The sequence below is a fragment of the Phaethon aethereus genome (genome assembly GCF_964289735.1).
Source record: "Phaethon aethereus genome assembly, chromosome: 4".
Lineage (NCBI taxonomy): Eukaryota > Metazoa > Chordata > Aves > Phaethontiformes > Phaethontidae > Phaethon > Phaethon aethereus.
In genome coordinates this window covers 6739533-6767387 of record NC_138578.1, presented here as the reverse complement: position 1 = coordinate 6767387, position 27855 = coordinate 6739533, and the positions used below count along the sequence as shown (strand labels likewise).

The window sequence follows — 27855 nt, the reverse complement described above, 5'->3', positions numbered from 1 at the left end:
AGTGTATCCACAAATGGATGCAATCCCATTTTTGCCTCCTGAGGAAGTGCAAGGTTGCTAATGTAATCTGTGCTTATGAGGTTACTTTGGCTTTCTGGCTGCTCAACACTTCCTGGTTGCTTAATCAAGGCACTTTCAGACTCAGTGTGGTATTTCGTTTCCCTTTGAAAGTGTGACTTTTAGACAAACCCCAGAATTTCACTCTGTGGACAAGACCTGTGCCTTGAAGCAGATTGGGAACTGACAGGGCCCTGCTTGCAAAGTCGCAATGTATGCCAGAGCTAAATACGTTGTTAAGGCACTGCCACTCTGTTTCTCATCATATTTTATTGCTTTTTATTGTTCCAGGTATTTGCAGCTCTGTGTTAAGGAAGGATTGGAAGTGCACTGTGCCAGCAGCAGCACTGGGAAGCAGACTGTTACATCCTGGTATGATTCTGCTGATGTTTGAAGGTGCAAAGAGCAGGGAGGGGCTTGGAGGGAAGAAAGACTGCTTTCACCTAATGTGTTTTTTCCCTTGTGTGAAAATTTGGCTTAATTAAAAAAAAAAAAGATAATTATACTAAATCTAGCAAGCTTATTTGTGGCTTGTGGGTGAGCACTATTGAATACTAGAGCTGCGGTCAGGTCAGATACTGGCCCATGGTGACTGTGAAGGTCCTGTATCTGATGCTTGTAAGTCACCATCTGTAACTATTTTAGCCTAACTTGAATTGTTTCCACTGAAGGCAGTCAGTGCAATATGCATTTCCCTCCAGTTGCATATTCATGTCTTCAGGTTCGTTCCGGATTTGCTGGTATAGCTATTTCTGCCTTTTCCCTTTGCATTCCAATCAATGCAAAGACAAATTCTGTGATGATCAGGAGATTTATTTTTCTCAAACATATGCTCTTGCCAAACTGACTGGCAAATCTTTTACATGGTTTTACTCTAACATTTCCTCCTGCCCCCCCAGGCCTCCTTGTTTCATGAAATTGTGCAAATATTTGCTTGCTTAAACAAATGGTGATGACATTTTAGATTGACTAGAGTAGATTTTACTCCGAATTTTATCTGTTGGCAAGAAGATCGTTCTCTTCTCAGTTTAGCCTTTTTCTACTCTTGCAGTTCATATTGGATCATGTATTTCAGAACCCCTCCAGAGCAGGAAAATATTTTGTGTTTCATGTCCAAGATTCTTCTCTCTGTCCTTCACCATTTAGAAATCCAGAGGTTACCTTTGATTGACTGAACATTACCTCATGTTTGGCTGAGGGTAAGAGTGTGCAGATAAGATTAGAATAACAAGCTACTGTGTGTAAGCTGCTCAAAGGTAGAAGAGTGGCAAAACATTTCAAATGCCTTGAATGGAAAGAAGGTAGACTTCCTCCACTAGAAATAAGAAGCAAAGTGTACACAGAGACACTGTGGAACAAATGGCATGCATTAATTTGATTGCAAGTCCACAACCTCCAACACAAAGTTTAAAGGGAAAAATGGAATTAAAGACATCTGTTTGATAATTTCCTTAAATTTGAGAGTTGTATAAATTATTAAGTATACTACATAAGGCATAGGAAACAAAAATCCTATAATCCAGAAAAATCCATCCTCCTAAGTCAGAAGGTATGAGAAGAGGTGGGGAGAAAACAAGCTTTTCCCCCTGCCTCATAATGTGCATGACAGACTTGCAACATTTTCATTAAGCTAGCAGAAACTGTATGTGGCATTGCCTGGTTTAAACTATACTTGGCATTATAGGAAGCCAAGAATTCAAAGCGTGTATTGCAGCGCTGGGAGCCAGGAGGGGCTTATTGCAGCAGCAGAGGGGAGAGGGAGGCACTGCTGAGGCAGTGCAGTTGTATTCCAGGTAGTCAGATGCTAACTGCTAAATAATTTGTTAGGCAAATATATGCCTTTTTCCAAATTATTCAAGGTTTTGTTTTATTGGTGCAGTTTAATAGATACCTTTGTACCAGTAAAGGTAATGTACCAATCTTTGTGTACACCATTTGCTATAGTAGAGAGGTTCTATTAACATACTTCAAAGTGACAAGGACTATAACTTTATTAGTTTCTAGACACCTTATTAATTGTTCACATGATACCGATAGAGCATTTTTAAAACTTTCACGTTACCCAATAACTTTTCCTTATCACACATCTGAGTCACTAACGAGGTTTGAATTCCATTTGGCTGTGCTCACACCTGTGTCATCTGGCGCTTGGCGCGCAGTTACTGCTGCGTTTATGTGCCTCAATCTGATTGACAGAATTTTGGAGTGCGTTAAAGAGGGCGGATTTAGATCCCACTGCATTTCTTTGTGTGTGCATGTGTGCACTTTATAGATGGTAAAGCTTGAAATGTGATCACAGAATGGCCTGTATCTGTCCTGGATATAATCTGTAAGGAGAAAAAGACTTACTTTTGCAGAAAGAGGTGGTTGTGTGTAAGCAAGGTTGTGCCTAAACTAAAAACAACCTGCCTGAACTGTTTTTAAACCATTTTAGAAACTATTTTTTAAACCATTTCATAACCCATAATGTTTTCTTAAATATCATTATTCTACATCTAATCCGTATGTGCATTTCCACATGTGTATTATGAGCAGCTTGCTGTTCCCTTCATGTATCTTTGAGCATGGGTGGAATGCCACTTTAATGGATTAGATTCTAATTAGACTTTAATAAGTAAATCAGACCATTTTAGCAAACTGTTTGATCCTTGGTCCTGCAAAGGAAGCCAGCTGGGTGGATCTCATGTTTTTGCTGAACTATATGTGCACTTCTGGGGCAACAAGAAATGATGGACAAAATATTTGAATTTCCTTCATGATCTGCATTTCCGTCTGTATTTTCTGAGGTAAATACAACTCGCTTGAAGACAGAAGTGACCGTTACATGTTAAAATGCTCTCGTAGTGAGACTATGGTTCATGCCTGATTTTGGCAAAGATACTACATTCCATTTGTGTTGCAATCTCTTTTCCTTCTTTCATCTGATGCACAGCTGGATTGCATTTGTGTATGGGTGAGGGAGCAAGTCTTTTCAGCTTGAGATGAAAATGGGCGTTGGATAGCCATGCAGACTGCATCCTTGTTGCTCTCCCAAACTAGATACATCTTCTCTATACCTGGGTTAGTGAAACGGTCCTGCTGTAGGAGGTTGAGAAGTAAAAAGTATCAACACCCAAAATGCTTAGTCTAGAACTGATAGTCTAGACTGAATGCACCAATAGTCTAGAACTACAGCCCTGACATTGCATTCCAACATAGCGCTTATTTTGCTAACATAGCTTATGTGGCAGCTAACTTAGGTCAGCTGGTAAAATGCCTGCTTTAAAAGTCAGTACAGACTTGCCCTTTAGTGATGGGATATGATCCTCTTCAGATTAATGGGAACTGATTTTTGTACAGATTTCGTCAGGAGGGGGCTTGAACACCTGTTGGAGGCTCGTCTACCTGCAAATGTAATTTTTCTTTGAAAAGGTTTATTATTACTAAGAAACACAGCGCTAATTACACCCTTCCCTGGCCTAGCAGAGATGGAGGAGAAGGCAATCAGCTAGAGGGGACGAGCCCAGGGAGGCGAAGGGCCGGAGGGGAGGCTTTTTCTTGGCTCCGCCCGAGTTACCCGCGCTGACTTGCAGGGGCCCGGAGGGGCTCAGCCCCGCGGGCTTCCCCTTCAGCGGCCAGCGCGGAGGAGCGCGGCCCGGGCTCTGCCTGCCACGGGGCGCTGCAGCCTGTAAGCCGCCGCCCGGCCGCCAGCCGGCCCGGGGGAGGCGGCCGTGGCTCGCCGCCCGCCCGGGGTGGAGCCTGGCCCAGCCCCCGGGTGAGGCAAGCAGCGGCGGGGCCCCCTCCCTCCTGCCTCACTCACTGCTCCAGTAGCTCTGGGCGGCGGCGGTTCGGCGGGCCGGCTTGCGGTGAGGGCGCTGCCCCGCAGCGAGGGGCGCCGGGAGGCGAGGGGAGGGTGGCGGCCGGGCGGGCGCTCACTCACTGTCGCGTCTCTCCTTGCAGATTCGGACTCGGCTCGGGCCCAGCGGACCTCAGAGATGGCGAAGGTGAGGGCGGGCGGCGGCGCCGCGCAAACGGCCGCCGAGACCCCTCGGCGGGCTGGGCCCTGCCCGGCTGGTCCCGGGACATCCTCGTCGTGTCTGTCTCCTAACTTTGAGTCCTCACTGATTTATTTTCTGTCTCCCTTAAGTCAGCCCAGCCCCAAGCCTGGGGAGACGTGGAGGGGAGGGGAACGAGGAAAGCAGCTCATCATGTGAGGCGCACGTCAGGCACAACTTTTTTTTTTCCTTTTTTTTTTTTTTCCCCGTCAGTTTCCACTAATTTGGCCAAGTTTACGGGACCGTCTGTTTATATTGTGCCTGGGTGGAGGCTCCTTCCACTGGAAGAGGAAGGAGAAAAAAACCACCACCGTGGCTGTGCCCTGTGGAGGTTTGGGCTCAGTACTCCCGTCCCCAGCTTTCCCGTATCTAACTTCATCTTTCTGGAAGCGTTGCAGCTATCGCACAGTACTTTGTCTGTTTTGGGTTTCTCTTTTTCTCTTCCTTTGCAGCCCTTGTGTCACTGCTGTTACTCTTGAGCCTGGATGAAGGTTTGGAAAACAGGGCAGATTCCAGTGTTTGTTTCTATAGCTGCATCAGGTGCATACGCTCTGGGAAGTAAAATAAGAGTTTAATAGCATATTTATGGGTTTTGTATTGGTGTAGGAAGTGAAAGCCATCAAATTGTACGAGTGCCTTCACAAAGGTCAGGGTAATCGCGCTGTAATGTAGTGGAGTAGTTTCATTATTTTAACTTAATGAGCGGAACGATTCGTGGTGTTTCAACGCTCCTGTGAATATTTACTCATATTCTGCCTGGATTTAGTTTTAAAAGAAAGAAGAGGTACTTAACTTAAAAAAAAGTAGTATTCCACGAAATTGTTAAAGTTTTGGGTTTTCTTGGGGGGAACAATGAGGGAATCTTTCTTTCTTTAAACATCAAGCCTAGTTTGTAGGATGCATCTTAGGAAAACAGGGACCCGTGCCAGTGCACAGCATCTGACTAGACAGATCTACTTGGACAGCATTTTATTGCAGTACATGTAGCATTACTTATAGGCTTGAGGGTAACTTCTTTTTAGTAAAAGCATGGAAATTTGAAATTCTCTAGTCTATTCCACACAGACACAAATTTTAATTCTTGATCTTTGTGAAAGGAGTATTTCATTCTTCACTAGTGCAAACCAGTTACTCTTGTCTTCACATAGTAGAATTTTCTACTGCCTGAGGTAACAGTTGGGGCTAGATTACTAACTGTGGTGGATGGTGGTAGGTTGAAGTAATTGGAATCATGAGGTCTTGGACTAGGTAGGCTGTGACCTGCAATTTCTATGTTCAGAGGGCTGCTTTCCACTTCAGCAATATTCTTTGCCTGTGCTATTATGCAGCCATGAAAGACTGGGAGTGTCAAAGCGTTGTAGCCTGTAATTCATGTTAGAAAAATAAAAAAAAAGTTGAAGAGTAAGCTCTGCCCCTCATGGCAGGTGTCTGTTCTAAATTTTGTTGTGCCATGAAGTAAAGGTAAGAAATTAAAATGCCTGTTAATCATGAAAAGTCGAGTGTCAATTGACAGTGGTTACTTATATGTGCAACTAAAGGTTCAGAGTTCAAAAAGGCTGCACAGCACAGTGTACTGAAGTCCAATTTAGTCTAGATATATCACTGAAGAATAAAATCTTTGAAAAAAGGTAAGTTATCTTTGGAGTCTTGGTCACTGAAGTGTTTGGTTTTGCTCAGTTTTTGGAAGGTTGGGGTTTTTTTCCTCACAGACCTGAGGGATTTTTTGTCCGGAACAAAAAGGTGCATTCATTCTGTGCGAAAACTACAGCATGCTGTAACATGCTGTGCAGACTGGTCTTTCCATGCCTGTGTTTATCTGCTTTCTTTGGAGGAACACTGCGGTCCTAACAAGCTGCCTTTTCTCACACATCTGTGTGCATAGTGCTCGTTAATGCATAGATGCACATGGTACAACCTCCTGTTTGATGAACTAACTGCCTTGGAAATGCTACCCCATGTTTGCTAATTCAGAAATCTGGAAAGAAACAAACAAGAATATTTTCTGCTTGCATGGTGTGGACTGTCTGTTTTGGTCTGCTACTCCCAAGTCTTTCCCTGAACATGAAGTTGGGAGCATTTTGTGTATCCATTTGTAAACTGCCAGGAAAGGATTGCTTGCCACTAGTGAAGGTGTGGCTGCGGTGCGCTATATCTGGAGTTCCTCTTGTGCCAATGTGCATGTGTGACTTGGAGCACAGGAATAGTATTGCCAACTCCATCAGCGTTTCAGAGGATTATGTCTCACATGCCAGAGTACAAACGGTTTTTCAGAATCGGGTCCTAAGCAGCTCTTGGTCTTTTTTGAGGTTACTTATGAGGACAGGTTCTTTAGGTGTTTTTGCAAAGGTCCCTGCATTGGTTCCTATGTTGCTGTTGCTTGCTCTTCTCCCTCTATCCCACCTTCTCCCTTTTTTTTTCCTTTCTTTTTCTTTCTCTCCTCTTTATCTTTGGTATCTCCATGGTGTACTGACTCAGGGTTCAATGCAGTTGTGTAATTCCGGTTTTGTCAGGAGTTTAAATTTAGTGGGACAGATGTGAATATAGTCTGCTGACCAGAGCTTACTCGTTCCATTTAAGTGGATAATCTGAAGCATTACTAAACTTAGAGAGGTGTTTTGTAGAGGCATCTTTATAGTTGTGCATTTGCATCATCTCTGTGCCTATATTCACCCACTCACAATGTAACTTACGTCCTGCTGACCATGAAGTTTTGGTACGGATGTCATGAAATCGTAATCTGTTTCTTACATGATGTTGGTTTTAAAGCACAGTTTGAACTGGGATCTCTGTGTGGTCTTTGGTGGCCATAAAGGCTTTCGATTTACCAGTGAACACTGTGTTATGCTTCAGCTGCAAGATGTCTAGTCTTGTGTAAGAAATCTTAAGGCAGTCTTTAATTTAGTCTAGCATGTGACCTTCTGGGCTCTCTTCTATCTTCTGAAAATAGCATACCTTCCCTGTTTGTCAACCTGTGTGCTGGAAAACATTCTCCGTTTCTATTCTTCCCACTCCACAGTTTTCCTGTGCCATCTTGTAAACAGATGACTGCTGCAAAAAAGTCACATACCACCTTTTCTGCGGTAGACACTGGGCTCTCCAGTGGCAAATTGGTGAGACCCTACTTTTGTTGCTGCAAAGCAGCAGCATGAAACAGGGTAGCTCTTCATCTGTGGGAAATCTGACTGGTAAGAGCTTGCTGTGAATAGATACAGAGCAAGGGTAGCCAGCAAGAAGTCTGAATCAGTTCAAGTATGCTCTTTTGTTTGCTGATAACGAATGCTTGGTATTTAACAGCGGCTAAACATGGGATCTGGTGGGTGGGAAATTTTTTGTGTACTTGGTGGGAAAAATTAAAAGGAACCTCATTAAGTGGCTATTGTTGATCTTACAGATAATGCTGTTGCCAGGATATGTGGCCACATGACATCAAATTGTGAAGCCAAAGTTGTCTCTTGGGAGAAGTTAATGTAGCTCTGAGGTGCTGGTTAGAAACATCTCACCTGATGAGATTGTATCTTCTCCTTCTGCAAACTTTTGCTAGAGCAGAATAAAGAAAAATAACAAGAGACTGTGAATTTCCTCATTTGGAAGGGCATAAGTTCTAAAGCAAGATCATCTCTTCCTTTGAATTCTTTTTTTTTTCCTTGCCTTTTTTTTTTCCTCTGCCTGTCCTCTTCATGCTAATTTTGTGTATCTAGGGCCTTTGTTGGTAGGTGTCTGGAGAAAATGGAAGCTGCTGTTTATTTCTAGTGTATAATCACAAATTGCAGTTGCACTACGCATGATTGCAACAGTCAGTGTATTGGGGGATGTAGAAAGAAAAAATGTAAGTTTTGAGTGTTATAATCTTGTGATATTCTTTCTGTCGAGGTCTTGCATGTTGTGCTTCTCTTTATATTTTACTGCCCGCTGTTGGGTGTTGCTGTTCAGTAAGGGATCACTCCAGATTACAAAAGGATTTATATCAAAGACTATTTGTGTTCTCCTTTCCATTGATATGCTTTGGGTTGTACTAGGTGGGAAACTTACTAACCAAAATAAAAATTACCTATGAAGCTGTACTGTTACTGTGTATCTTTTTGCAAAAATGGCAAGGAACATTCTTAGAGATACTAAAAATAAGATAATTTTTTTACCTCTATAAAAAGTTAAAAAGTTTGTAAATAAATGTTAAATAATTGTCTTTCAGTTCACTATTTTTCACATTAGGTCAGGATGGCATAGCAGTGGTGATGCTGTGACCCATCTTCAAGAACCAGTTTGCTTTGATGAATTTTAAACTCAATGTTGAAACTATAGCTGAGTTGTCTGATAAATGAGTGTCTGACTTTTGTCAGAAACTCTTTTGTATGGCTCTATTATTTTGTTAGAAATGTCTGGTTCGCAGCTGGTTCAGGCAGCAATGATGGTTTAGAATAGATGCTTGGCCTCTCTTTCTCTGGCCAAAAGGTGCCATGTTTGGGAATGAGGAGACAGCTCTTCCCTATGTAGACTGAATTTGTTACCACTGCAGAGCTTTCTGCCATTGTCCGTTCAATTTGCAAATGAGAAATGGGAACTGGAATAACTAATAAGGGTGCTTCTGGACAGTGGGGTGTTCTAGATGGGTTCGTCATCGTTAAGCGTGGTGTGCCTGAGTATTTCCTGCCATACCCTGATTGCCGGGCCACACTGCAGTGCTCTCAACAGCTAGGTGAGTGGTTTCTGATGTGAAAGTTAGGGATGGCTCAGCACTTCCCTAGTGATGGGCCAGCTGTTGCCAGTGTCACATCTGACCACATGTCTTTTCTGAAGGCAGTTAGACTGTAGGTCGGACTTGGGTCTGCAAAGCTATATCCAAGCTTGTCTTATACTAACAGCCCCTGCTGTGGTTGTGCTCTGTTTGTGCCAGCATTTAGTATCAAGGGCAGCAGATGTAGCTGGAGATTCTGCCATTATAGCTGCTGTCTTTGTGGTACCCAGGTGATGTGGATTTTTGCTATGCTGGATGGCAGAGCTGCAGCAATATTTCTGGTTTGCAAGCTACGTGCAGCTCAAGTACTGATCAAGGGTGATTGTGGCAGGTAGGTAGCCAAAACCCAATAAATGCTGTGCATCAGAAGGGAATGCCTGGAATGCAAGGGGTGCCCAGACATCAAGAAAACTCTTTCAAACTACAGCTGCACCAGAAGAATATCAGGAATGTTCATCAAGCTTAGTGTATGTTGAGGCTTTCTACACTGCTTTGGAAAAGAGTTATGGGAGGATTCTTCTCAGTTAACAAAAATGAGAAAGATGATGCAGAGATAAATTTAATCTAGCACTTAGTGTTCACACATAACGTTATCCAAAACATCCACAGAGGAATGTTGGGCCGGTGTCACAAGACTTGGGAATTGTGAAGGGGAATTGTACTCGCTTATAACAAGATAAGCAAGGGAAAACTTTAACTTAAAGATCAATAACTGTTTCCTCTGAGACCTGTTAACCATTAATCATGTCCAAAGGAGAATTGTGGTAGTTCTATAATATTAGTTGTGTTAAGATGACATGAAACAAACGAGCAGGAAATACAATTTTAAATAACCCCATGCTGAATGGTATGGTCATAAGGGAGGAGGAAAACAGAGGCTTTTCAGTCTTTATCTGTTTTACCAAATTAAATTTGATTTATAAAATTGAGTCCCAAATCCTTGAGATTTTTTTCATTATAGTCTTTGGAATTAACTAGGAAATGACAATAAGTACATGTTGCTCTGCCTAAATTTGAAGCGCTGCCTAAAAACTTGCTTGTAATGGGAAAAGCAGAATGCTTCAGGGGAATTATCATGCCTCTGAAGTATGCTGGATATTGGAAAGCATCTACCAGAAAGAAGTTTGTTGTTGCTGTTAAACACCATGATACTTCATGTTGTGATTTCCTGAAATACGGCGGATGTAAACCTAACTCATTGCTGCTGCCGCAGTGGGAGGAGTGGGGAGTCTGATGGCAGTAACACACAGCTGGCCTGAGAGGCAGCAGTGCTTCAGGATAGTTTCTGGTTAGTGCTTGCCTGCTCTTTTCTCTCTGCTTTTCTGGCTGACCTATCTTGGATGAGTGCATTGACTTGAAACCAAAGCACTGTGTGGCTGAAATTGCTGACTTGAGGGAAAGGCTGTATTGCAGAGGCCAGATGGCTGTGCTACCCATAAAATAAGCTGGTGCCTGTCTCACTAAGGGTCTTGGCACTATTCTTTCACGCTCTTTCTTGAAATTGGAAAAATGCCTTGCCTGTACTGATTACTGCTTCAGTACAGTGATGCTTACAAGAAATTTCCCTTCAGCTGTTAGAAAAACCTCTCTATTCCCAAAACCCAGCTCTTTCCACTTTTGGCCATTGCTCGACTTTTAGAAGTTAACTACTGTGCTATACACACGCAGATTCTTGATCTGTCATGTTTAAATAAAGGGAAGACTTTTCCATAAGGCAATGAATATCCTTTTGTGTTTGACCCAAAGAGAAAGTCCCTGAAGAGCCGTGTTCCATGGAAACCTAGTGGAATTATTTTTGTGTTTGGATGGGCTGATCTTTTATCCTCATGTTTGAACTGTTATTTCTTTTTAGCTGTAAGCTACTACGAGAAACATAGTTGAATCACTTGGCTAAAAAGTTGCTTATGCCGAAAGAAACATGATGAAAAATTGAAAGCCATTGCAGGGGTCAGTAGGTCTCGTTTTAAACATGATGGAAAAACTCAGTGTGATACCAGTTGAGAGCTCTAGTAGGTTTTTCTTGAGGAGAGGAAGTTCTTATTTCCAAATGTGTCTTGGATCTTTGTGCAACTTTTCTAGCATATGTGATTTGTGCAATTAATTCCCCAAATTTTTTTTTAACAAATTATAATTTCCTAGTCTTTTTCCTGTATTCAGGCTCCAGTGTTGTAAATACCAGTCCTGCAAACTATTATTATGTAGATATACCTGAACTTAGCTGGTGTACTGCTGAGTAAAACCATAGTAGTACCTTTTGAGTGAGAGCTGTGTTTAAATACCTGCAGACTGATATTTAGTCAGACAATTGCAAGAAAAATGCTATCATCTTTTGGATTGTGGATTCAAATTTAGTCTGAGCTCATATATGGGGAACTGAAAGATGCTATTTTCCGTTTCATGGATTTTTCCCTTTTGCCTCCTGTAGTACACGAGAGGCACCGTGACAGCCTTTTCTCCTTTTGATGCCAGAGCTGATGCAGAAGCTCTTCGTAAGGCCATGAAGGGAATGGGTAAGAATAATTCATTTTACGAAAAGGAAAGGGCTCTCGCTCCTTTGAAAACATCCTTTCTGAACTCATTTCTTATATTAGCAGATGAGGGTAGGGCGTGTGTCTACATGCCATGGAATGACAACCCCAGGACTGCAGGAGTCTGGGCGTGTCCTAGTTTTGACTGCTGCTTTCAAGGATGTTTATTTTTAGGTTAGCATAAGGGAAAAAAGAAGGCAGTTTGCACATACCCCATTAAAAATTGATATTCCACGGGCTTGTCTGCACAGAGTTTTACTGCACTGTAAGCTAGACTGTGGATTTACAGGTTACAACTGTGGAGGGTTATGACAGTATAGTAGAAGCTCTGTGCTTGGGGAAAAAAGCTCTTGTGAGCCAGTCCCCTCGGTCTCGAGCTGCGTAAGCATATTACAGTTACTGTGAACAAAGAATACAAGCACACAGCATGAATGTAGACTAACAAATGGTCTGTAAACTCATGCTGTAGCTTTCTGCCCCAAAACTTCCCTGTGAGAACAAATCTTAATTTGCTGCTTTCTTTGAAGCCGCCTGCGGGAGGAAGCAGAAGGAGGGGAAGAAGGGAAATGTGATACACCTCAGTCTATTGACAAATTCAGTAGGGCTAGCAAGATGCTGCATTGTGAGGGCTACCTTGCAACCTATAGTGTATGAAATGGATAATATCTCCGCACGTCTGTACACTGGGGTGTTTGGGTTTACTGGACTGAGTTTTGCTGGGAGTAGGCAGATTGTTTATTTTAAAATAAATCCCTTGGTGAGCCCAAAGGCAAGGCTTCTCTGTAGAATACAGACTGTGACTAAATGTTACAGCTGATGCCTGGGGTGCTGGGAGCAGTGTCTGGAACAGAGCACTGATGGAGAACAAACAACACATAGGTCTTCCAGTCATATTTTTGCAAGAGCAGAACACCAAACCTGGCAGCTCAGCTTGGGACATGGTGACATTTGTTACTTAAACGCTTCTGCTGTTTGTCAGTAGACAAACATCTACATCAAAGCATCTTTCATTGCCTTTTGAGTGTGTGCTGCTGCTGTTTGTTTTTTAGAGTGTGTTTGTAACTCTGTTCTTTTTAACTTCAGGGACCGATGAAGAAACCATTCTGAAGATCCTTACTAGCAGAAACAATGCTCAGCGTCAAGAAATTGCATCTGCTTTTAAAACCTTATTTGGCAGGGTGAGAAGAAGAAAAATACCTCTAGAAATGAGCTGAATGTGGCCTATGATGATTACTTAAAACTGTGAGGCACATACATCACACTCGCTATAAAAGGTTCCTTCGAAGAAAATCTGCTTTTGCTTCTGTCTTCCTCTGTCCCTGACCCTGCTCTATCCTTAATTGCTGGCGAGGTTGGAGTATTCCTTTTAGGCTAGCACAAGGAAGTTGCTTCCTTTTTCTGTATTTCGGTCCAGTATGTCAGTATGCCTTAGGTTTTTGTGCAAAAGCTCCTATTAGTTAGTATGCTTCTAGTACTGACTTCTTTCTCAGTATGGAAGCAGTTATATTTCGATGCAAGGTCTGCAATGTAAGGTCGTAGCAGGAAGATAATTTTCTAGAGCTAGAAAATGTGACAGAAATAAAGATGCCTAATACTGCAGGAGAGAACAAAACCAAATATATTGGTAGATAAAGCTATAAGTGAGTTCAAAGCAAAGGCAGTTTGTTTTTTTCTTCCAGCATTGTTGGATCCTTTAATATTCTGGCTGGTAACCTTTGTTTCAAATAGCAAGTGCAGTGAACAGCCAGGGTTTAAAGACTTTCTATATTGAAGAAAAAGAAATAAATCACAGTATGTTTCAGGTTTTCCAAATGCCCACGTATCCTTCTCTTCTGCCTTATTTGCCTACATTTGTTTCAGTTCAGATACCTATTAAAACAAAGAGAGCCCTTTCCCTTCCACTTTTTGATGTGTCTCCAGAGTCTTCTAGCTTCCAGACACACATGCATCCATTTAAAATGGTTAGTCCTTGTTCATACAGCACTGTTTGTTCTGCATTAGGATCTTGTAGATGACCTGAAATCAGAACTTACCGGCAAATTTGAAACATTGATGGTATCTTTGATGAGACCAACATATATTTTTGATGCTCATGCACTGAAGCATGCCATCAAGGTAAGAGGAGCGAGGGAAGGGAATTAATGCATTATATGAAATTATATGAAATGTTTGTTAGTCTTTTGTTGGTTTTTAGGAATGAACTTTTGGTTGGTAAGGGGAATGCTATTTCTCTTTAGCTGAATACATGTAGCGCCTTTGGGAAGGCCAGGTAAACAAACAAGTTACAATCTGTATGTGTAGATATTTTGATGTGTTTTCTTCTATGTGGTCCTATTTAATTCCCCCCCCCGTCACACCTGTGTGATATTATCAGCCTGTGCAAATTCAGGAATTGGATGTCTCTGGATTCTTCACAGAACTTGTTGATTCAAGTAGAGGACACTGAACTTGACTAGTGTCAGGTAGTGCTTGGCTGAGCGGCACTTAACATGTAAAATCCCAAGATCCTTGATGACCAGCTGGTTAATATGTAGGCTTTAGTCAACTGTGCAAGCTAGTGCTCATGAACCCATGACCCAACAAATGGTATCTCAGATGACAGCAACTTTAGTCCTGGAAATTTTCTGTAATGTTTTATATGCAGTGGGGGAAGGGGAGATGGCACCTGGCAAAGAAACTGATAAAGGCCTTGTTGACTGAAAGGAAAAAATGTATTACCAGGCTCTTCTTGTTGACTTAGGAGTTAAAGACTGACAAGGAAATGACAGAACAGATAGATGTAGGAGGGAAAATGGGCATAGTGAAATGAGTGGTTTTGTTCTTGTCACTTAAAAAAATGATATTAAACACAAGATCATAGGATTTCAGAGAATGTGTCTGCACAGGAAGAGATGTCAATACTAGCTGCAGTTCAGCTAAGGTGGAAAACAACAGAAAAGAAGATGTGATAGCAGAGACTTCAGCGCAAGATAACAACTCAGCTAAGAGCAATAAGTCTGTGCTGAAGATTGTCCTATCAGTTTTCACTGCTGCTACTTAGATTAGAGCTAATAAAATTGTGCCTGCCCCACTTGTTGAGTAGGCATGTTCTTGAAACAATCTGTATTTTGAAAATGGTTAGATGTAACCTGGCAGATTTGTATTTTGGATATCTTTGTATGCAGTTGGATATGTTTTTATGCCGTTAGTATTTGGATTTTCCTTACAGAAAAGGTTGTAAATAACACACTGAAGAAAAAAAATACACGGTATTGTATTTCAGTGTTGCTTTTGTGAAATGACTCCTTTTAAAGAGTAAAGAGCAGTGGCTTATTCTTACAAGTAGACTGAGACTTGTGGAAACAAGATACTGGCTTGGCTTTTGTAAATTTTATCCTTGTAAAAGTGAGGAGTGCCTGTTATCCCTGCTGTAATTAGAGTGCAGCAGCTTTAACTATCTGGGTTAGCAATCCTATTGTAAAATGTGTTTCCAGTGGAAGAGAGAATGGGTTTAACATAGCACAATTCATAGAAGGGTGAAGATTGTTGCTGGTTGGCTCTGTGTTTATCTGTGTACTAATTGATGAAAGACAGTATATGAACTCGAGCTAAAATGGATACTGTTACTCTATTCATTCACTTACCTTGATGTCATTGATTGTAATAGTGAAGAACTGAGGCGTATCTGGGTGTGCTTGAACATGGAAGGGCTCATCTGAACACTGCAGCAGTGAGCCTTTATGAAGTGTCGGGTTGGTTTTGAAAACAATCAAGCTGGAACTGGAAGAAATTCTTTCCAAAACCCCCACAAAATACCAGAAAGAAGAAAATGATTTTTCTTTATTTGGTCCAAGTCTATAAGCTGATACTTGCTTTTGATTGTCAAAGGGAATTCTTGTTTTCCTTTTGTTATTCCATCAACTGATTTATACTTGCACCCCTTCAGGGCGCGGGAACCAATGAGAAAGTGTTGACTGAAATTCTTGCCTCCAGAACACCTGCAGAAGTGCAGAATATTAAACAGGTTTATCTGCAAGGTAAAGTTCTGTATAAAATAAAGTTCTAGGGTCTTCGTTCAGTTCTCAATATGATTTTTAGCTCATCTTTCAAATAACGTCTATCTCTGAAGTGATGAATGTGTCCAATAAGTGGAATTTCTTTCTGCTGTGTTGCAAAACTTTCATCTTGAAAGAAACTAGAGTTTGGATTGTAAACTACAAGAGTTTTTATTTTGGGGCTATGACTAGAGGTTATGGTGTTTTGTGCTTTATAGTTAGAATTCATTCAAATGCATTTCCTTCTTTCACCCATTATTTTCATCCCTTTGACTGAAAGAGATTTTTTAATTATTGTAGACTAGAAAACAGGTATCACATAAAAAAACTAGAAGTGATTTTTTGCCTTTTGCTCAGTGTTCTGTTAAAATGCATTTTCACTAAAGCAGGTGAAGCTTTTTGGTTGTTCACAGGAGTATGTGCTTTTACCCTGTGATTCTGGGGTTGTTTTTTTTTAAGGCAGCATTTAATTCAACACATTTCTTTTACCTTTAGGCAGATTCCTGCCTCACAAGAAATTCTCAGGTCTTAATAAAGTTCGAGGCAAAACTTAAGAGTCTCCACTAGCAAAATTTATTAGTACTAGACTTTTCTGGGCTCACAGTTGTACAGTTGTGAGACTGCCATATTTTAGCATAACTCCACATCTATATGCTCTTTAGTTCCTTAAAAAGCTGAATCTATGCATGTTACCTTGTATTTCAAAATATTTTGAATAATCTGCTCCTGATACTAGGTGTGAGGTGCTATCTTTTCACCTCTTTTACAGTTATGTTACGTTATAAGCAAAAGCAGAATATGTCCTAGTGGTTAAAGCTGTTTCTGATAAATGATTCTACAAGCTGTGAGTCAAATTAACTTTTTGCTTTTCATTGCTTTATCAAAATAGTGAGGAAGTCTGTAAAGTGGTGAATGGGTATTGCTCTTTTGCAGAGTATGAGGCCAACTTGGAGGATAAGATTACAGGAGAAACATCAGGCTATTTTCAGAGACTGCTGGTGGTCCTGCTGCAGGTCAGTATCTCTTTGTGTGCAGGCATTTGTGTATGATTTTCACATCTGTTTTCCTGTCTGATGTACACTTGTCACTTTCTGCCTACTAAGCTGTGATTCTAGCTAGATCTGGTAATAGGCAGGATTGGTTCTGAAACTGAGTCACTTCACCTGACCTGCAGGGTCAGCCTTGAGCTCATTATGGGTTATTTCCACATCACTGAATTAAAAAAATTCTGTGATGCTCATGGGTATAACAGAATGCCTGCTACATGAGGTTTTGAAGGCATTAGAAGAAGAGAACATTTATTTCATAAAGACATACACAAGCAGAAGGGAAAAACAAGGTGAATTTGGAGAAGATCAATTAGGACTTGACTTCTCACAGTAACTCTTACAGGCTCAATATAACAGATAAGTTGTTTTTTGATTCAACTTTTGATTCTTCAGTTTAACAACTTTTAAAAATTCTCTTTAGGCGAATAGAGATCCTGATGGCAGAGTTGATGAGGGTCTTGTTGAGCAGGATGCTCAGGTGGGTGAATGACTTGTTTTTTTGGGGTATTTCTACAAGTTACCTTGCAAAGAGAGTATACAGCTAGAATTCAAATGTGAGGGAGAAATTGTTAATGTTCTCTGTGTGTGTTTCTTAATACATTTTCCTGTGCTTTTATACACTCTGGACAAAAGAAGTGTCAAAACCTGAAAGATTGGGATCAAGATTTTTGGCACTTTCACATTTTGGTGTAAAGCATGTCTTGTTTTGCTTATGACTTAATGAGGTACCTGAATGGAACAGTGATTAGATCACTGGAAGAGAGAATTGTGATTTCTGAGACTTTGAAGCTGAACAACACTCTGCTGGAAAACCCAGAGATGTTAACAGTTCATTCCTTAATATCTGACTTGAACTTCTCTCTGAATTCAATCCTTACATACCACGTGTCATATACATGTCATAGTGAAACGTTAATGCTATTCGGCGAGGGTTGCCTCCATAGAGGTTGAAATACTAAAAAGAGAAAATATACCAAATATTCTGCTTTACTGTAACCAGATGACAGTCTTAAGAATTGCCTCTAAAGAGTTTCTAGGGACTCCTGTGTTACCCTCTGCAAGTATTGTCCGTGATGTTGTCACCGATCACTAAACCTGTGTTCTAGACAGGAAGAGAAATGCCAGCAGTAAATTAGCATCCTTGATGCAGTCTCTTGCTGGATGCTGTTGGCTTTGTTGTTAGTCATAGTGATGGTCAATATTTCAGCGATTTGACAGCAGAACTCATTTAATGCACGTTTCTTCTCAGTTATTTCAGATGACTCTGGGCTAGACATTTCTCTTTCATAAATTGTCAGTTGAGATGAAAGAAAATACATGGATTGCTCAAGGTGGCAAGGAAGAAAAGCAGAATACCAGATCAATAAAACATTCTCCTGATAGCAGGGCAAGATGGAGACAGACTGGCAAAATGTATTTTATTGGCACAGACCTATCCTGTGTTATGTAAATTCAGAAAGCATTGTTCTCCTGCTATTAAAATTAATCCTGTGGAAACTAGAGCTTAAAAATTAGTGAGGCAAATGTTTGAGTCATGAATTGGACTGTTTCATGAAATTGCATCAGTCCTGCCATTAGCTGCGCTTATGTAATTGAAGAAACTCATGAACCACAGGCCTTGGTGGGTAGATTCCTTTTGGCCTCTTTAATTGATTTTAAATGAGCATCTAAACTTAGCATGCATGATACCTAGATGTAGAAAAAGTCCTGGCTTTCTAAATGGTCTCTGTGGTTTGTTACGTACATTTAGTTTGAGCTGGGAGCCAGAGAAGTGTTCCATTACATTTCTCTTCACCAATACCTTTACATTCAACATCTAACATAGCTGGAAAAGATTCGGGGAATTTTTAAATTATTATTGCCGGGTACAGATGGTCAGAATTGAGGTATGTGACTGTGCAAATGTAAGACTATTTTTGGCTTCACAATGTTTCTTTTTATTAGTATGATATTCTGGGAAGGATTTGATACATTAGAGGGCAGCCTTTTTACTTATTTTTAATTATTTTTTGCCGGTGATTCCTGAATGAGAAAGTTTAACTTTTTGGAAGAGATTTTGTGAATATCACTTTTTTTTAAAGTTGTGCAATTGACATATGTTTTGGGTATTGCACAGTGGCAAGGCAGGTAAAAATGTAGAGCTTACATAAAATGCCATTCACAACTTCTAGTATCTCTAAAGAAATGCACTCATGGCGTTTGAAGATCTTAGCATATGTTATTTGAAATAAATAGCCTTGCGATGCCATAATACTTCTCCACGCACACTCTTCTGTGCTCTGTACCGCTACTATTAAAAAGAGCATGCAGCAGTCACAAATATATTTAGAATAGGATTGTGGGACAAACGTAAATAGGAAATTCATAACATCCCATTCAGGTTTTACAATATGGACAGAAAATGGCCAACAGCATTGCTATGCAGCACATTTGGTTGTGGGGATTTTTCTAAGAAATAATAGATTGCCTGAATATAGGTGGTAACCTGTTTGCCTGTCCTCTGGTCACTGAGGGAGAAAAAAATACTATATAAAACAATATGTACAAACCTTTCTTCTTACATGGTGATTAGCATACAGTTTGGAAAAAACCTGCTGAGTGTCAAGAGAAGGAACTAATGTAGTTTTCTGAAATTTTTTTTCCTTTCTCATTTTTTCCCCTTATTCCAACTTTTAGAAGTGCTTTACTTTCCTAAATGCTGCTAATGGCCCAGTTGTTGTTTGCATTGAAGAAAGACTTGCCTGAAGAGCAATGAATGTGCTAAAATGATAAAATCTGTTACAGATCTGGTTTCATATGGCTAAGAACAGCCCACAAATCCTGTTTCTGAGAGCTTCTAAATCCATCTTTCCCTCCTTTTTGGAAAACTCCCTCCTAAGCCAAGTTAGCATGGTTCTCCCATTGATATGAGTCATCATGTAATAAAGTTTTGCTAGTCTGATTTGAAAAAGGGGAAATAAGAAAAAAACCCCAACCAAACCCCAGAAAAAGCAGTATTGGGAATGGTTTTTATCTCCTGTATTATCACAGTTTCAGAATAATTCAGGTTTATGAAAGAGACTATGTGCACAGTCAATTTTAGGGCCTTAAGCTGTGTTCCTCATGTAAATGATTTCAGTCGATTTCAGAATTTACCATTTGTTTCTTTCTAAAGTCAGTTCAGTACTGGGCAATTTTATTTCATTTTTCCCCTCCAGCTATCGCTTGTTAGTAAGTTTAATGCTCCTCAGAGTGAGTCAAATAGAGCTTTTCAACAGGGAGTGTGGACATCTAACAAATGCTGTTGTTTTGATCTCTTGAATTTACGATAGGTTTTGTTTAGAGCTGGAGAGCTGAAATGGGGAACAGATGAAGAAAAGTTCATCACCATCTTGGGAACCAGAAGCGTTTCCCATTTAAGGAGGGGTAGGTGGTACAGTTTGTGTATGCTTGAAAACTTCTGCTTGAAGTCTCAGTGTTACCCAGCTGGTGGTAGAAATGGTAGAAAAGTTGTTTCTGGTACCACATTTGTCCAACCCAGAAATCTTTAATCGTCTCTTCCATCTACTAAATACATTTAAGTTTGTTTCCTGTAGTTCAGGTCTCCCAGCAGTGGTGATCTCCTGCTTGAAGGAGTGAAGGAGTGGTGCAATAGATCTGAGGGACAGCTGGGATATTTCTTTCTGGATGCTTATCTATTTTTTTTTTTCCCCCCTTTTGAAAGAGGTCGTGGCAGTAGAAGTGATGCTGAGAGTCTGTTATGAGTCATCATAGTCTAATGGAGATCCAGCCCTGAAAAGATCAACCCTTTTATAGGTCCATACTTTATTAGCTGTTAATAAAGAGACAGTAATTTTTTTCCCCTGCTCTTTACCCATTCATAAGTCTGTTTTACCAAGCTGTTTAGGCCATTGGAAATAATGACCAGTAAGTTTTGCTTTGATTCTCCAATCTTTCTGTTTTCCTTTATGAATCTTTGGATTCATTTGGATTTTCAAAGGTCATTGGATTTGTGATTTTACTGTTTGTTTTTTTACCATTATTTGCATTAAAGTAATCCTAAAGTTTGTTTTGATGCACCCAACATGTACTTAGCACAATAGAAATGCAAGATTTCACAGAAAACTCAGGTCTTAGGGATAGTTATGAACACAGACTTGAACAGACTGCCAGTAGGCCAGTTTGTGTGAAGTTGATTTGATGCAGTAGCCCAGTGTAGACAAGATCTTAGCTTCGGGCTAAATGATAGCTGCACCCTGGGAAAAATGATCATAATTTCCTAAAACTTCCCTTCTCTCCCTTTCCCTTTTCTCCCTGCACCCTTTCATTGGATGTGTTCACAGAATCACAGAATGGTTGAGGTTATAAGGGACCTCTGGAGGTCATCTTGTCCAGCCGTGCTTGAGCAGGGCTACCTAGAGCAGGCTACCCAGCATGTCCAGCTGGCTTTTGCACATCTCCAAGGACTCCACAACCTCCCTGGGCAACCTGTGCCAGTACTGAGTCACCCGCACAGGAAAAAAGTATTTCCTGATGTTCACAGGAAACCTCCTGTGGCCATTGCCTCTTGTCTTGGCACTGGGCACCACTGAAAAGGGGCTGGATCTGTCTTCTTTACACCCTCCCTTCACATATTTGTACACATTGATGAGATTCCCACTTGACCCTTCTCTTCTCCAGCCTGAACAGTCCCAGCTCTCTCAGCCTTTCCTCACAGGAGAGATGCTCCAGTCCCTTAGTCATCTTAGTGGCCCTTCATTGGACCCGTTTCAGTTGCTCCATGTCTCTCTTGTACTGGGGAGCCCAGAACTGAACCCCACACTCCCGTTGTGGCCTCACCAGTGCTGAGCAGAGGGGAAGGATCCCTTCCCTTGACCTGCTGGCAACACTCCTCCTAATGCAGCCCAGGACACCATTCACCACCTTTACCACAAGGACACACTGCTGCCTCATGTTCAACCTGGTGCCCACCAGGACCACAAGGGTCCTTTTCTGCAAAGCTGCTTTCCAGCTGGTTGACCCCCAGCATATGCTGGTGCCTGGGGTTGCTCCTCCCCAGTTACAGGACCGGGTTATATAGTAGCAATCTGGTAGGAAGTAGGTATTTAAAATGAGGCAGAGGGAAGAATGAGTGGATGATAGCGCTTGAGCTGTGGGTAATGAGATACAGACAGCATTAACCTGAACTGGGGAGGATACTGGGAGAAATGCTGGCTATATACGTGACTAAGCACACTTTCTCTTTCGCAGTATTTGACAAATACATGACTATTTCCGGCTTTCAAATTGAAGAGACCATTGACCGTGAAACCTCTGGTGATTTGGAGAAGCTGCTTTTGGCAGTTGGTAATTAAGTCTTAATAGATTTAGAACTGGCCTTCTTCATTTACTCCCAGGCCTCCTTAAATTGCACTTAGTACAGGAAGTTGCATGAAAACATGGTTACTTTTTAAAGTTAATCGCCTGGGATCTATTTTTCTATCTAGAGAATAGGCCTTTATTCTTCTTTTAATAGATGGGGGGGGTGGGGAAGAAGTGGGCCAGGGGATGGTGGCAAACTGCGTTCTGTTGGGTCATGTGCACCTCTGTCAGAAAGTGAGACAAAACTCTGCCCTCGTTTGTCTCTCTGGCATCTCATTTAGGACAATGTCACAGATTTGTAAGTGGGAGTAGAGTTTGACTGGCAAAGTCTCTTTTCTACTAGAAATATATGGTGCATTCTAACTCCTAGAACCCAAAGAGTTGTAGCAGAGGAACAGACTAGCTGGCAGCTGTATACTTAGTTGTCCACACTGGAGAGAATGATCTAGTGACACACACCTTGTCTTGACAGTGAAAGGTTGTCCTGTATTGAATAACAATCAGTAATTTAATCCTTTGTCTTTTTTCAGTGAAATGCATCCGAAGCGTGCCTGCCTATTTTGCTGAGACTCTGTATTATTCCATGAAGGTATGCAGATGTTCTCCACACGTCACTTTCCATCTCCCCCAGCTACAATTCCTCTCCCTTTTGCTTGTTCTTCACTTCTTCTTTCACTGTAAATGCCAACAGGATACTCTGTTGCTAAGCATCTGCAAAAGGTTTGGGGAATGCACATCTGGGAGAGGATACAAACAATTCATAAGCTTTACTTCGAGTTCATCGTAAGTTTGTCAGACCATAAATCTTTTACAGGAAACATCAGTCTCACCAGCTGGTTTTGGACTTGGTCTTGTTACATTGGAAAATGTCTGGCTAGATCCACTGGGCACCTTCAGCTAAATAAAGACTACCGTGTCGTTAGGTGGTGGATATATTGAGGAAGTAAAGACGACCAAAAACTAAATTGTAGATTGTTCAGATTTAGTGCTTTTTGTTTTGGAGATGAGTATTTACAGACTGAAGATGTAGTTAGCTTTGAAACATGTTTTGATGACTATCCATTCCATTTTGAGAAGGTAAAGAAACTTGTCAGAGGAAGAGGAAAGAGGCTTAAACAGCTACAAAAGACCCTGCAGGGGAATCCCATCAGCAGCACAGCTGTGTTTCTGTTGGCTTTGCCTTCTCTTGGATGGGAAGAGATAAGCAGGGAAAACTGTATTTTTAACTCACAATGGCTAATGTTAATTAAAACCGAGGTAGGTAGTCTATTGTTTTCAAGGAAGTTAACAGCTTCCCTGAAGAATTCCTCCCTTCCCCTTGCTGAAAAGCACTGAAGTATGTATGTCACCAGATGGTTGTGTTGATGAGGTGTCAGCATGAGAATTAGTGAAAAGAGATGAAATGATAGCTTAATTTTTAAAAGCTGCCTTACAGCTTTTGTAGTTACCAATGTAAAATGGTTCAGATGGAAAATACAAAATATTATACCAGTATGCAGAGAGCTGTATGAGGAGGATTACTTTTTTCTTATTTATCTATTTATTAATTTTTATTTTTAAAGAATGCGATAGAAAGCCTTTTGCTGTAGGTTTTAGAATGTTTTACATTTCTATTATGAGGGTCCTGATTAATGTCTGCTGGTGATATCCCCAATTATTTTTTTAATATAAATAAAAATCAAGCACTTGAGATAAGAAAGGTCATAATTTACTACTTTGGCAGAAGAGTTAGTACTTCTAATTAATCAATTTGGCATGATAAAGTTCTACAACACGCAGGGTTTGCTTTCATGATTAGATTGGGCAAACCTTGGCTTTTACCACATTCTAATGTCAAATGCTATTCGGAAACCACCGGACTCATGGCATAACTTTTGAGCAGCTTTAGGGCATTTTTAGATGTAATCCAAGAATATTACACCCAGTCGAAGGATTGAGTGACCCTGGACGTTAGGCTGAAGATGATCGTGGGGGCTCTGCCAAGTCCTTCCTTGAGGTGCATTAGCAGGTCAGCATGTGAAAATTTGCATTGCTTCAGCTTGTGTGGAGTCTGACTTGTCTGAGCAGGAGGGGTCAGGATGTTAGTCTGGCACAGCCTGCCAGCACAGGAACTTAAAATGTTGAAAGCAATAGAGATAAATAAAAGAGTGGAGCATGTCTGCGTGGTTGGAAAAGGTTTATGAAGTTTGCCTTCATAATAAGCAGCTGGATAATTTGTGGAATGAGTTGCTCTGCCTGTGTCTTGCTGTACAATGTTACATGCTTTGTATTAGTCATCGTTAGGATTTATATACCCAGGCCCGGAACTGACTGCAATTCTACAGTCTCAGGCTGCATTGAAAGGGTGATTTGCATGTGATTCTGATCGTGGTGATCAGATGTACTACTGTGTAATCTTGGAACTGGATTATTTGAAATTTATATGGGTGTTCACAGTTGAAGCCTGTGAGATGAAACATGAAATAGGAGGTCTGACCAGATGGCACTTCGTAGAAGTCCAGGGGATTAGAGCACCTTGCATGGTCAGTCCTCTGTGCTCCACATTGCAGTGTGAATGTCTTGTGACAGTGTGCCAAATGTTCTCTGTTTTGGAGTAGAAATGTAGTGCGGGAGTGTTTTGAGACACCACTTGTTGCACTTGGTGCTTTCATGTTGCACTCTCGTTGTCTATTTGTTGTTTTGCTACACCATCTAGAACAAACTCATATTTTAATATTATTTAAACTTTTCTCTTTAGGGGGCTGGCACTGATGATGATACCCTGATCAGAGTCATGGTTTCAAGAAGTGAAATTGATCTGTTGGATATTAGACAAGAACTCAGAAAGAATTTTGCAAAATCATTGCATCAAATGATTCAGGTAAAATTGCTGTTCCGTTGTCAGAGAAGACGGGGGTGATAGAGATGTCATTGTTTCCATTGTTTATTTTTATGGAAGGGGTGGATGTTTTAAGGAAGGGACCAGTAGAGCTGGACAACACAGTGTACTCTGAGAGCAGTGGTGGCTGGTCTGCAGTTTTGTGAAGTACCACATAGCGTCATTTAAGTGGGGGACACTTCCTATGAAAAGCTAAAGGTTTCTTTCCAGTGTTCGCTATGAGAGCAGATGTGGTTTTCTGAATCATACACCATTTTTAGCTACTGCTTCATTTCCTTTTTCTTGTCTGGGTTCCTTCTGATTTTCAGTGCATCAGAGAGGGTGCTGGCCCTAGAGAAAGAAAATTGGGGTTGGGAGTTCAAATTATCACAGGGTTGAAGTTTAAATCTTGGACTGTGGTGGGGAACCTTTTGCACCATTTCAAAGTGGAAAGCATTTCACTGTGGAATCAGCCTGAATCATAATCTCCTTTGAGTGGATGGGAAGGAGCAGGAAGGGAAAGAGCCAGCAAGAAATCCAGAGCCAGCTGTTGCTGCAGAGTTAAAGTCAAAATGCCTTTTTTTTTTTTTTCCTTCCACTAGGATTTTTTGGGGGTGTTTTGTTTAATATTTTAATTCTGCTTTTTATGATTTTCCTGTTATAATTCCTAACATTATGCTCTCTTAATTAGGCTGGGTGGAGTTGCTTTTGGCACTGTCGGTCAGGCCCATATAGCTGTCCTGTGGAATTAGTAGCGGAGCTCCCTATTAATTACAGGGAGCAAGGCTGGGGCCTTTCTAGGTGATGGCAGGTGCACTTTGCACATTTAAAGGCAGTTGCTTTTGGTGCTGCTTTGGGCTTCTGCTTTGTTTGGACTTTCTCACTTGCAGACGAATGCATTCTAATAGGTAGCTCGGATCTAGTAAAGCTTTTGGAGGCTTTTTGTGTATCTGAAAGTCTGTCTGTGTAAATACAGCTCTCAACGTAAGAGACAGAGAATTTCCTTGCGTCATTTCTGAGTGGAGAGTCATCCAAGTGGATTTCCTGTGGGTGGGACAAATGTATAATCTGTTGGAGTCCTCCTTGGCTACTGCTTGTCTTCACATTTCTGTGGTTGTGACTCATGGTGACTGGTCTGTTATATTAACAGAAAGATACATCTGGGGACTACAGGAAAGCACTCCTGCTCCTCTGTGGTGGAGATGATGAGTAATGGTGACAGTGACACGAAGGATTTGTTGTACTCCAGCTTTGCAGCCCTTTAGTTAGCATGTCTAGCTAAGTTTTTGTATCTTAATGCTTTGTGGCTGTTTGAATTTATACTAGTATTGCACTTATTAAAAATGAGCATATTGTTATCCAAGCGATAGCTGGTCCCTCCTCCTTCTGACATCCCAACTTCCAGGAATTTCAAGTGCCTTCTGTGAGTATGAGAGAGTCATCTTCATGGAAGATGGGTATTGAGTGCAGAACCTAGTTCTTTGCAAGTGTTTTGCTGAAATAAGAAAAAAAAAAAATCATGTATTTCACTAATAATTTGAAGGTTATCTTTTTTTGCTTTTATTCCTTACATTTCCACTGAATGTTAAGCTAACTCTAACATTGCAAATGAAGAAAAGATATCCTTTGTATGTAATATTTGAATGAGATTTGCTGAAGATAATACAAGCAATCATTGGAAATCTAAAGGACCAATAAATTTTTTCCCTCTCATCAGTTGTGTGTGGTTTTTAATGGGCAAAGATCTATTTTCCCTTTCATACGATTCCACTGCTTCAAACTGTTGGTATATTTTTCCTACTATTATGCAGGCTTTTAAGTATATATAGTGTTTTGCAGCTGTATGTCTTTGATGTCTAGTATATGGGTGCTGTGGTGATGCTGCTGTTCAATATAGTTCGAATACCAAATTATTGGTACTTGCTGGGCATTGCATTCTCATTTTGTGCTGCTTTGTCTTTTTCTTCTCCTCCAAAGCTGGGGGAAGGAAGGAGAGCTGTTTGCACAGTGCCAAAATAGAGCAGATACGCTGCAGTTGTAGGACCAGTTGAAGATTTCTGGGATGGAAGCAGGTGAAGAAGAGATGGGAAGACAGTGATCTGTACTTCAGGGACCTCGGGTGAAAAGAAGATGGTTGCAGCTCCGCTCTCTCATCAGGTTAGCGGGGAGCAAAGCGGAGTGTGAGAGAAGCACCAGCCTGTTATAGAGGCTGCCTTAAATTCATCACGTTAGTTTATCATTTATGGCTGGCTCTGAAAATTAAATTGACATGTGTGAAGGAGAATAAAGAGACTTCTGTTTCATGCATTGTAAGGTCTAAACATCATGGTTCTAAACTTAGCTTATCGGTTAGTCACATATATCAGCTGTAGAAACTGCACATTTTAATAGTCCTGTTGAAATTGATTCTTCACAGTTTATTAAGAGCTTTTAAATTTTCATATTAAATAAATGTAAAGTTTTATTTTTTTACATTATAATTCTGAATTATTACTGTCATGATCTCTTGCTAATAAGTACTTGGTTTCCAATGTAAAATATGAAAGCTCTTTTTATAACTAAATATGTTAACTAAAACCTAATCCATTCTAAAACCTTCGTTTTCCATTCTCTTGCACACATGCACTCACTCCTTCCTGCTCATGCACTCTCACTTTCTCACTTTCACTTTCTTTCTCTTCCCTGCTTCTTTTTGACCAAATTTAAGATAGAGACTTAAAACCAGCACAACTGATTTGTAAAATTTTTTTTAATGAGGCAGTTAAATGCCTTTCTCTGCTCCTCCTGGACAGTTTACTGAATTCTCCATGTCATTGCTGTATGTGGGGCTGGCTGTGGATGTGGTTTGCATCTCCATCATAGTTTAAACTGATCTAAATGGTGCTGCTGTAATCCTGCCCTGCCCTCCTCTTCAGGCTACATGTTCCCACCTCTCCTACACGCTGGCACTGAAGCTTTTCTGATGGACCCTTTGGGTGAACTGATCTGGGGCCCTGGACTGGCAGAGTTCAACCACGCAGCTACAGCCTGATGCCCTCAATATCTCACTGAGACACCCGGTGAGGCCACTGCTGGTGGAGGGAAGGGCTAGCAATGTGTGCAGGGTGAGAAGAAATTTTGTGGAAAGGGAGGTGGGACTCAAGCTGGGTTACTCTGGATTGGTGTCTGCTGTAACAAACTGCACCTGGGATTAAAAGAGCCTCACAATATTAACAAAGGGATTC

At 41.0% G+C, this 27855-nt stretch overlaps 1 protein-coding gene across 1 annotated transcript; it reads left to right on the top strand.

Moving 5' to 3' along the window:
• Positions 1-4031: 4031 nt before the first annotated feature.
• On the top strand, positions 4032-25844 carry ANXA5 (annexin A5; the record flags this gene model as incomplete). The annotated part of the gene is made up of 12 exons (XM_081999602.1): positions 4032-4040; positions 11249-11333; positions 12435-12529; positions 13353-13466; positions 15277-15367; positions 16319-16398; positions 16856-16912; positions 19746-19839; positions 21664-21759; positions 22305-22363; positions 24512-24634; positions 25782-25844. The coding sequence occupies 12 exons, from the start codon at positions 4032-4034 to the stop codon at positions 25842-25844; spliced, it is 966 nt and encodes a 321-aa protein (XP_081855728.1).
• Between the last annotated feature and the right edge of the window lie 2011 nt (positions 25845-27855).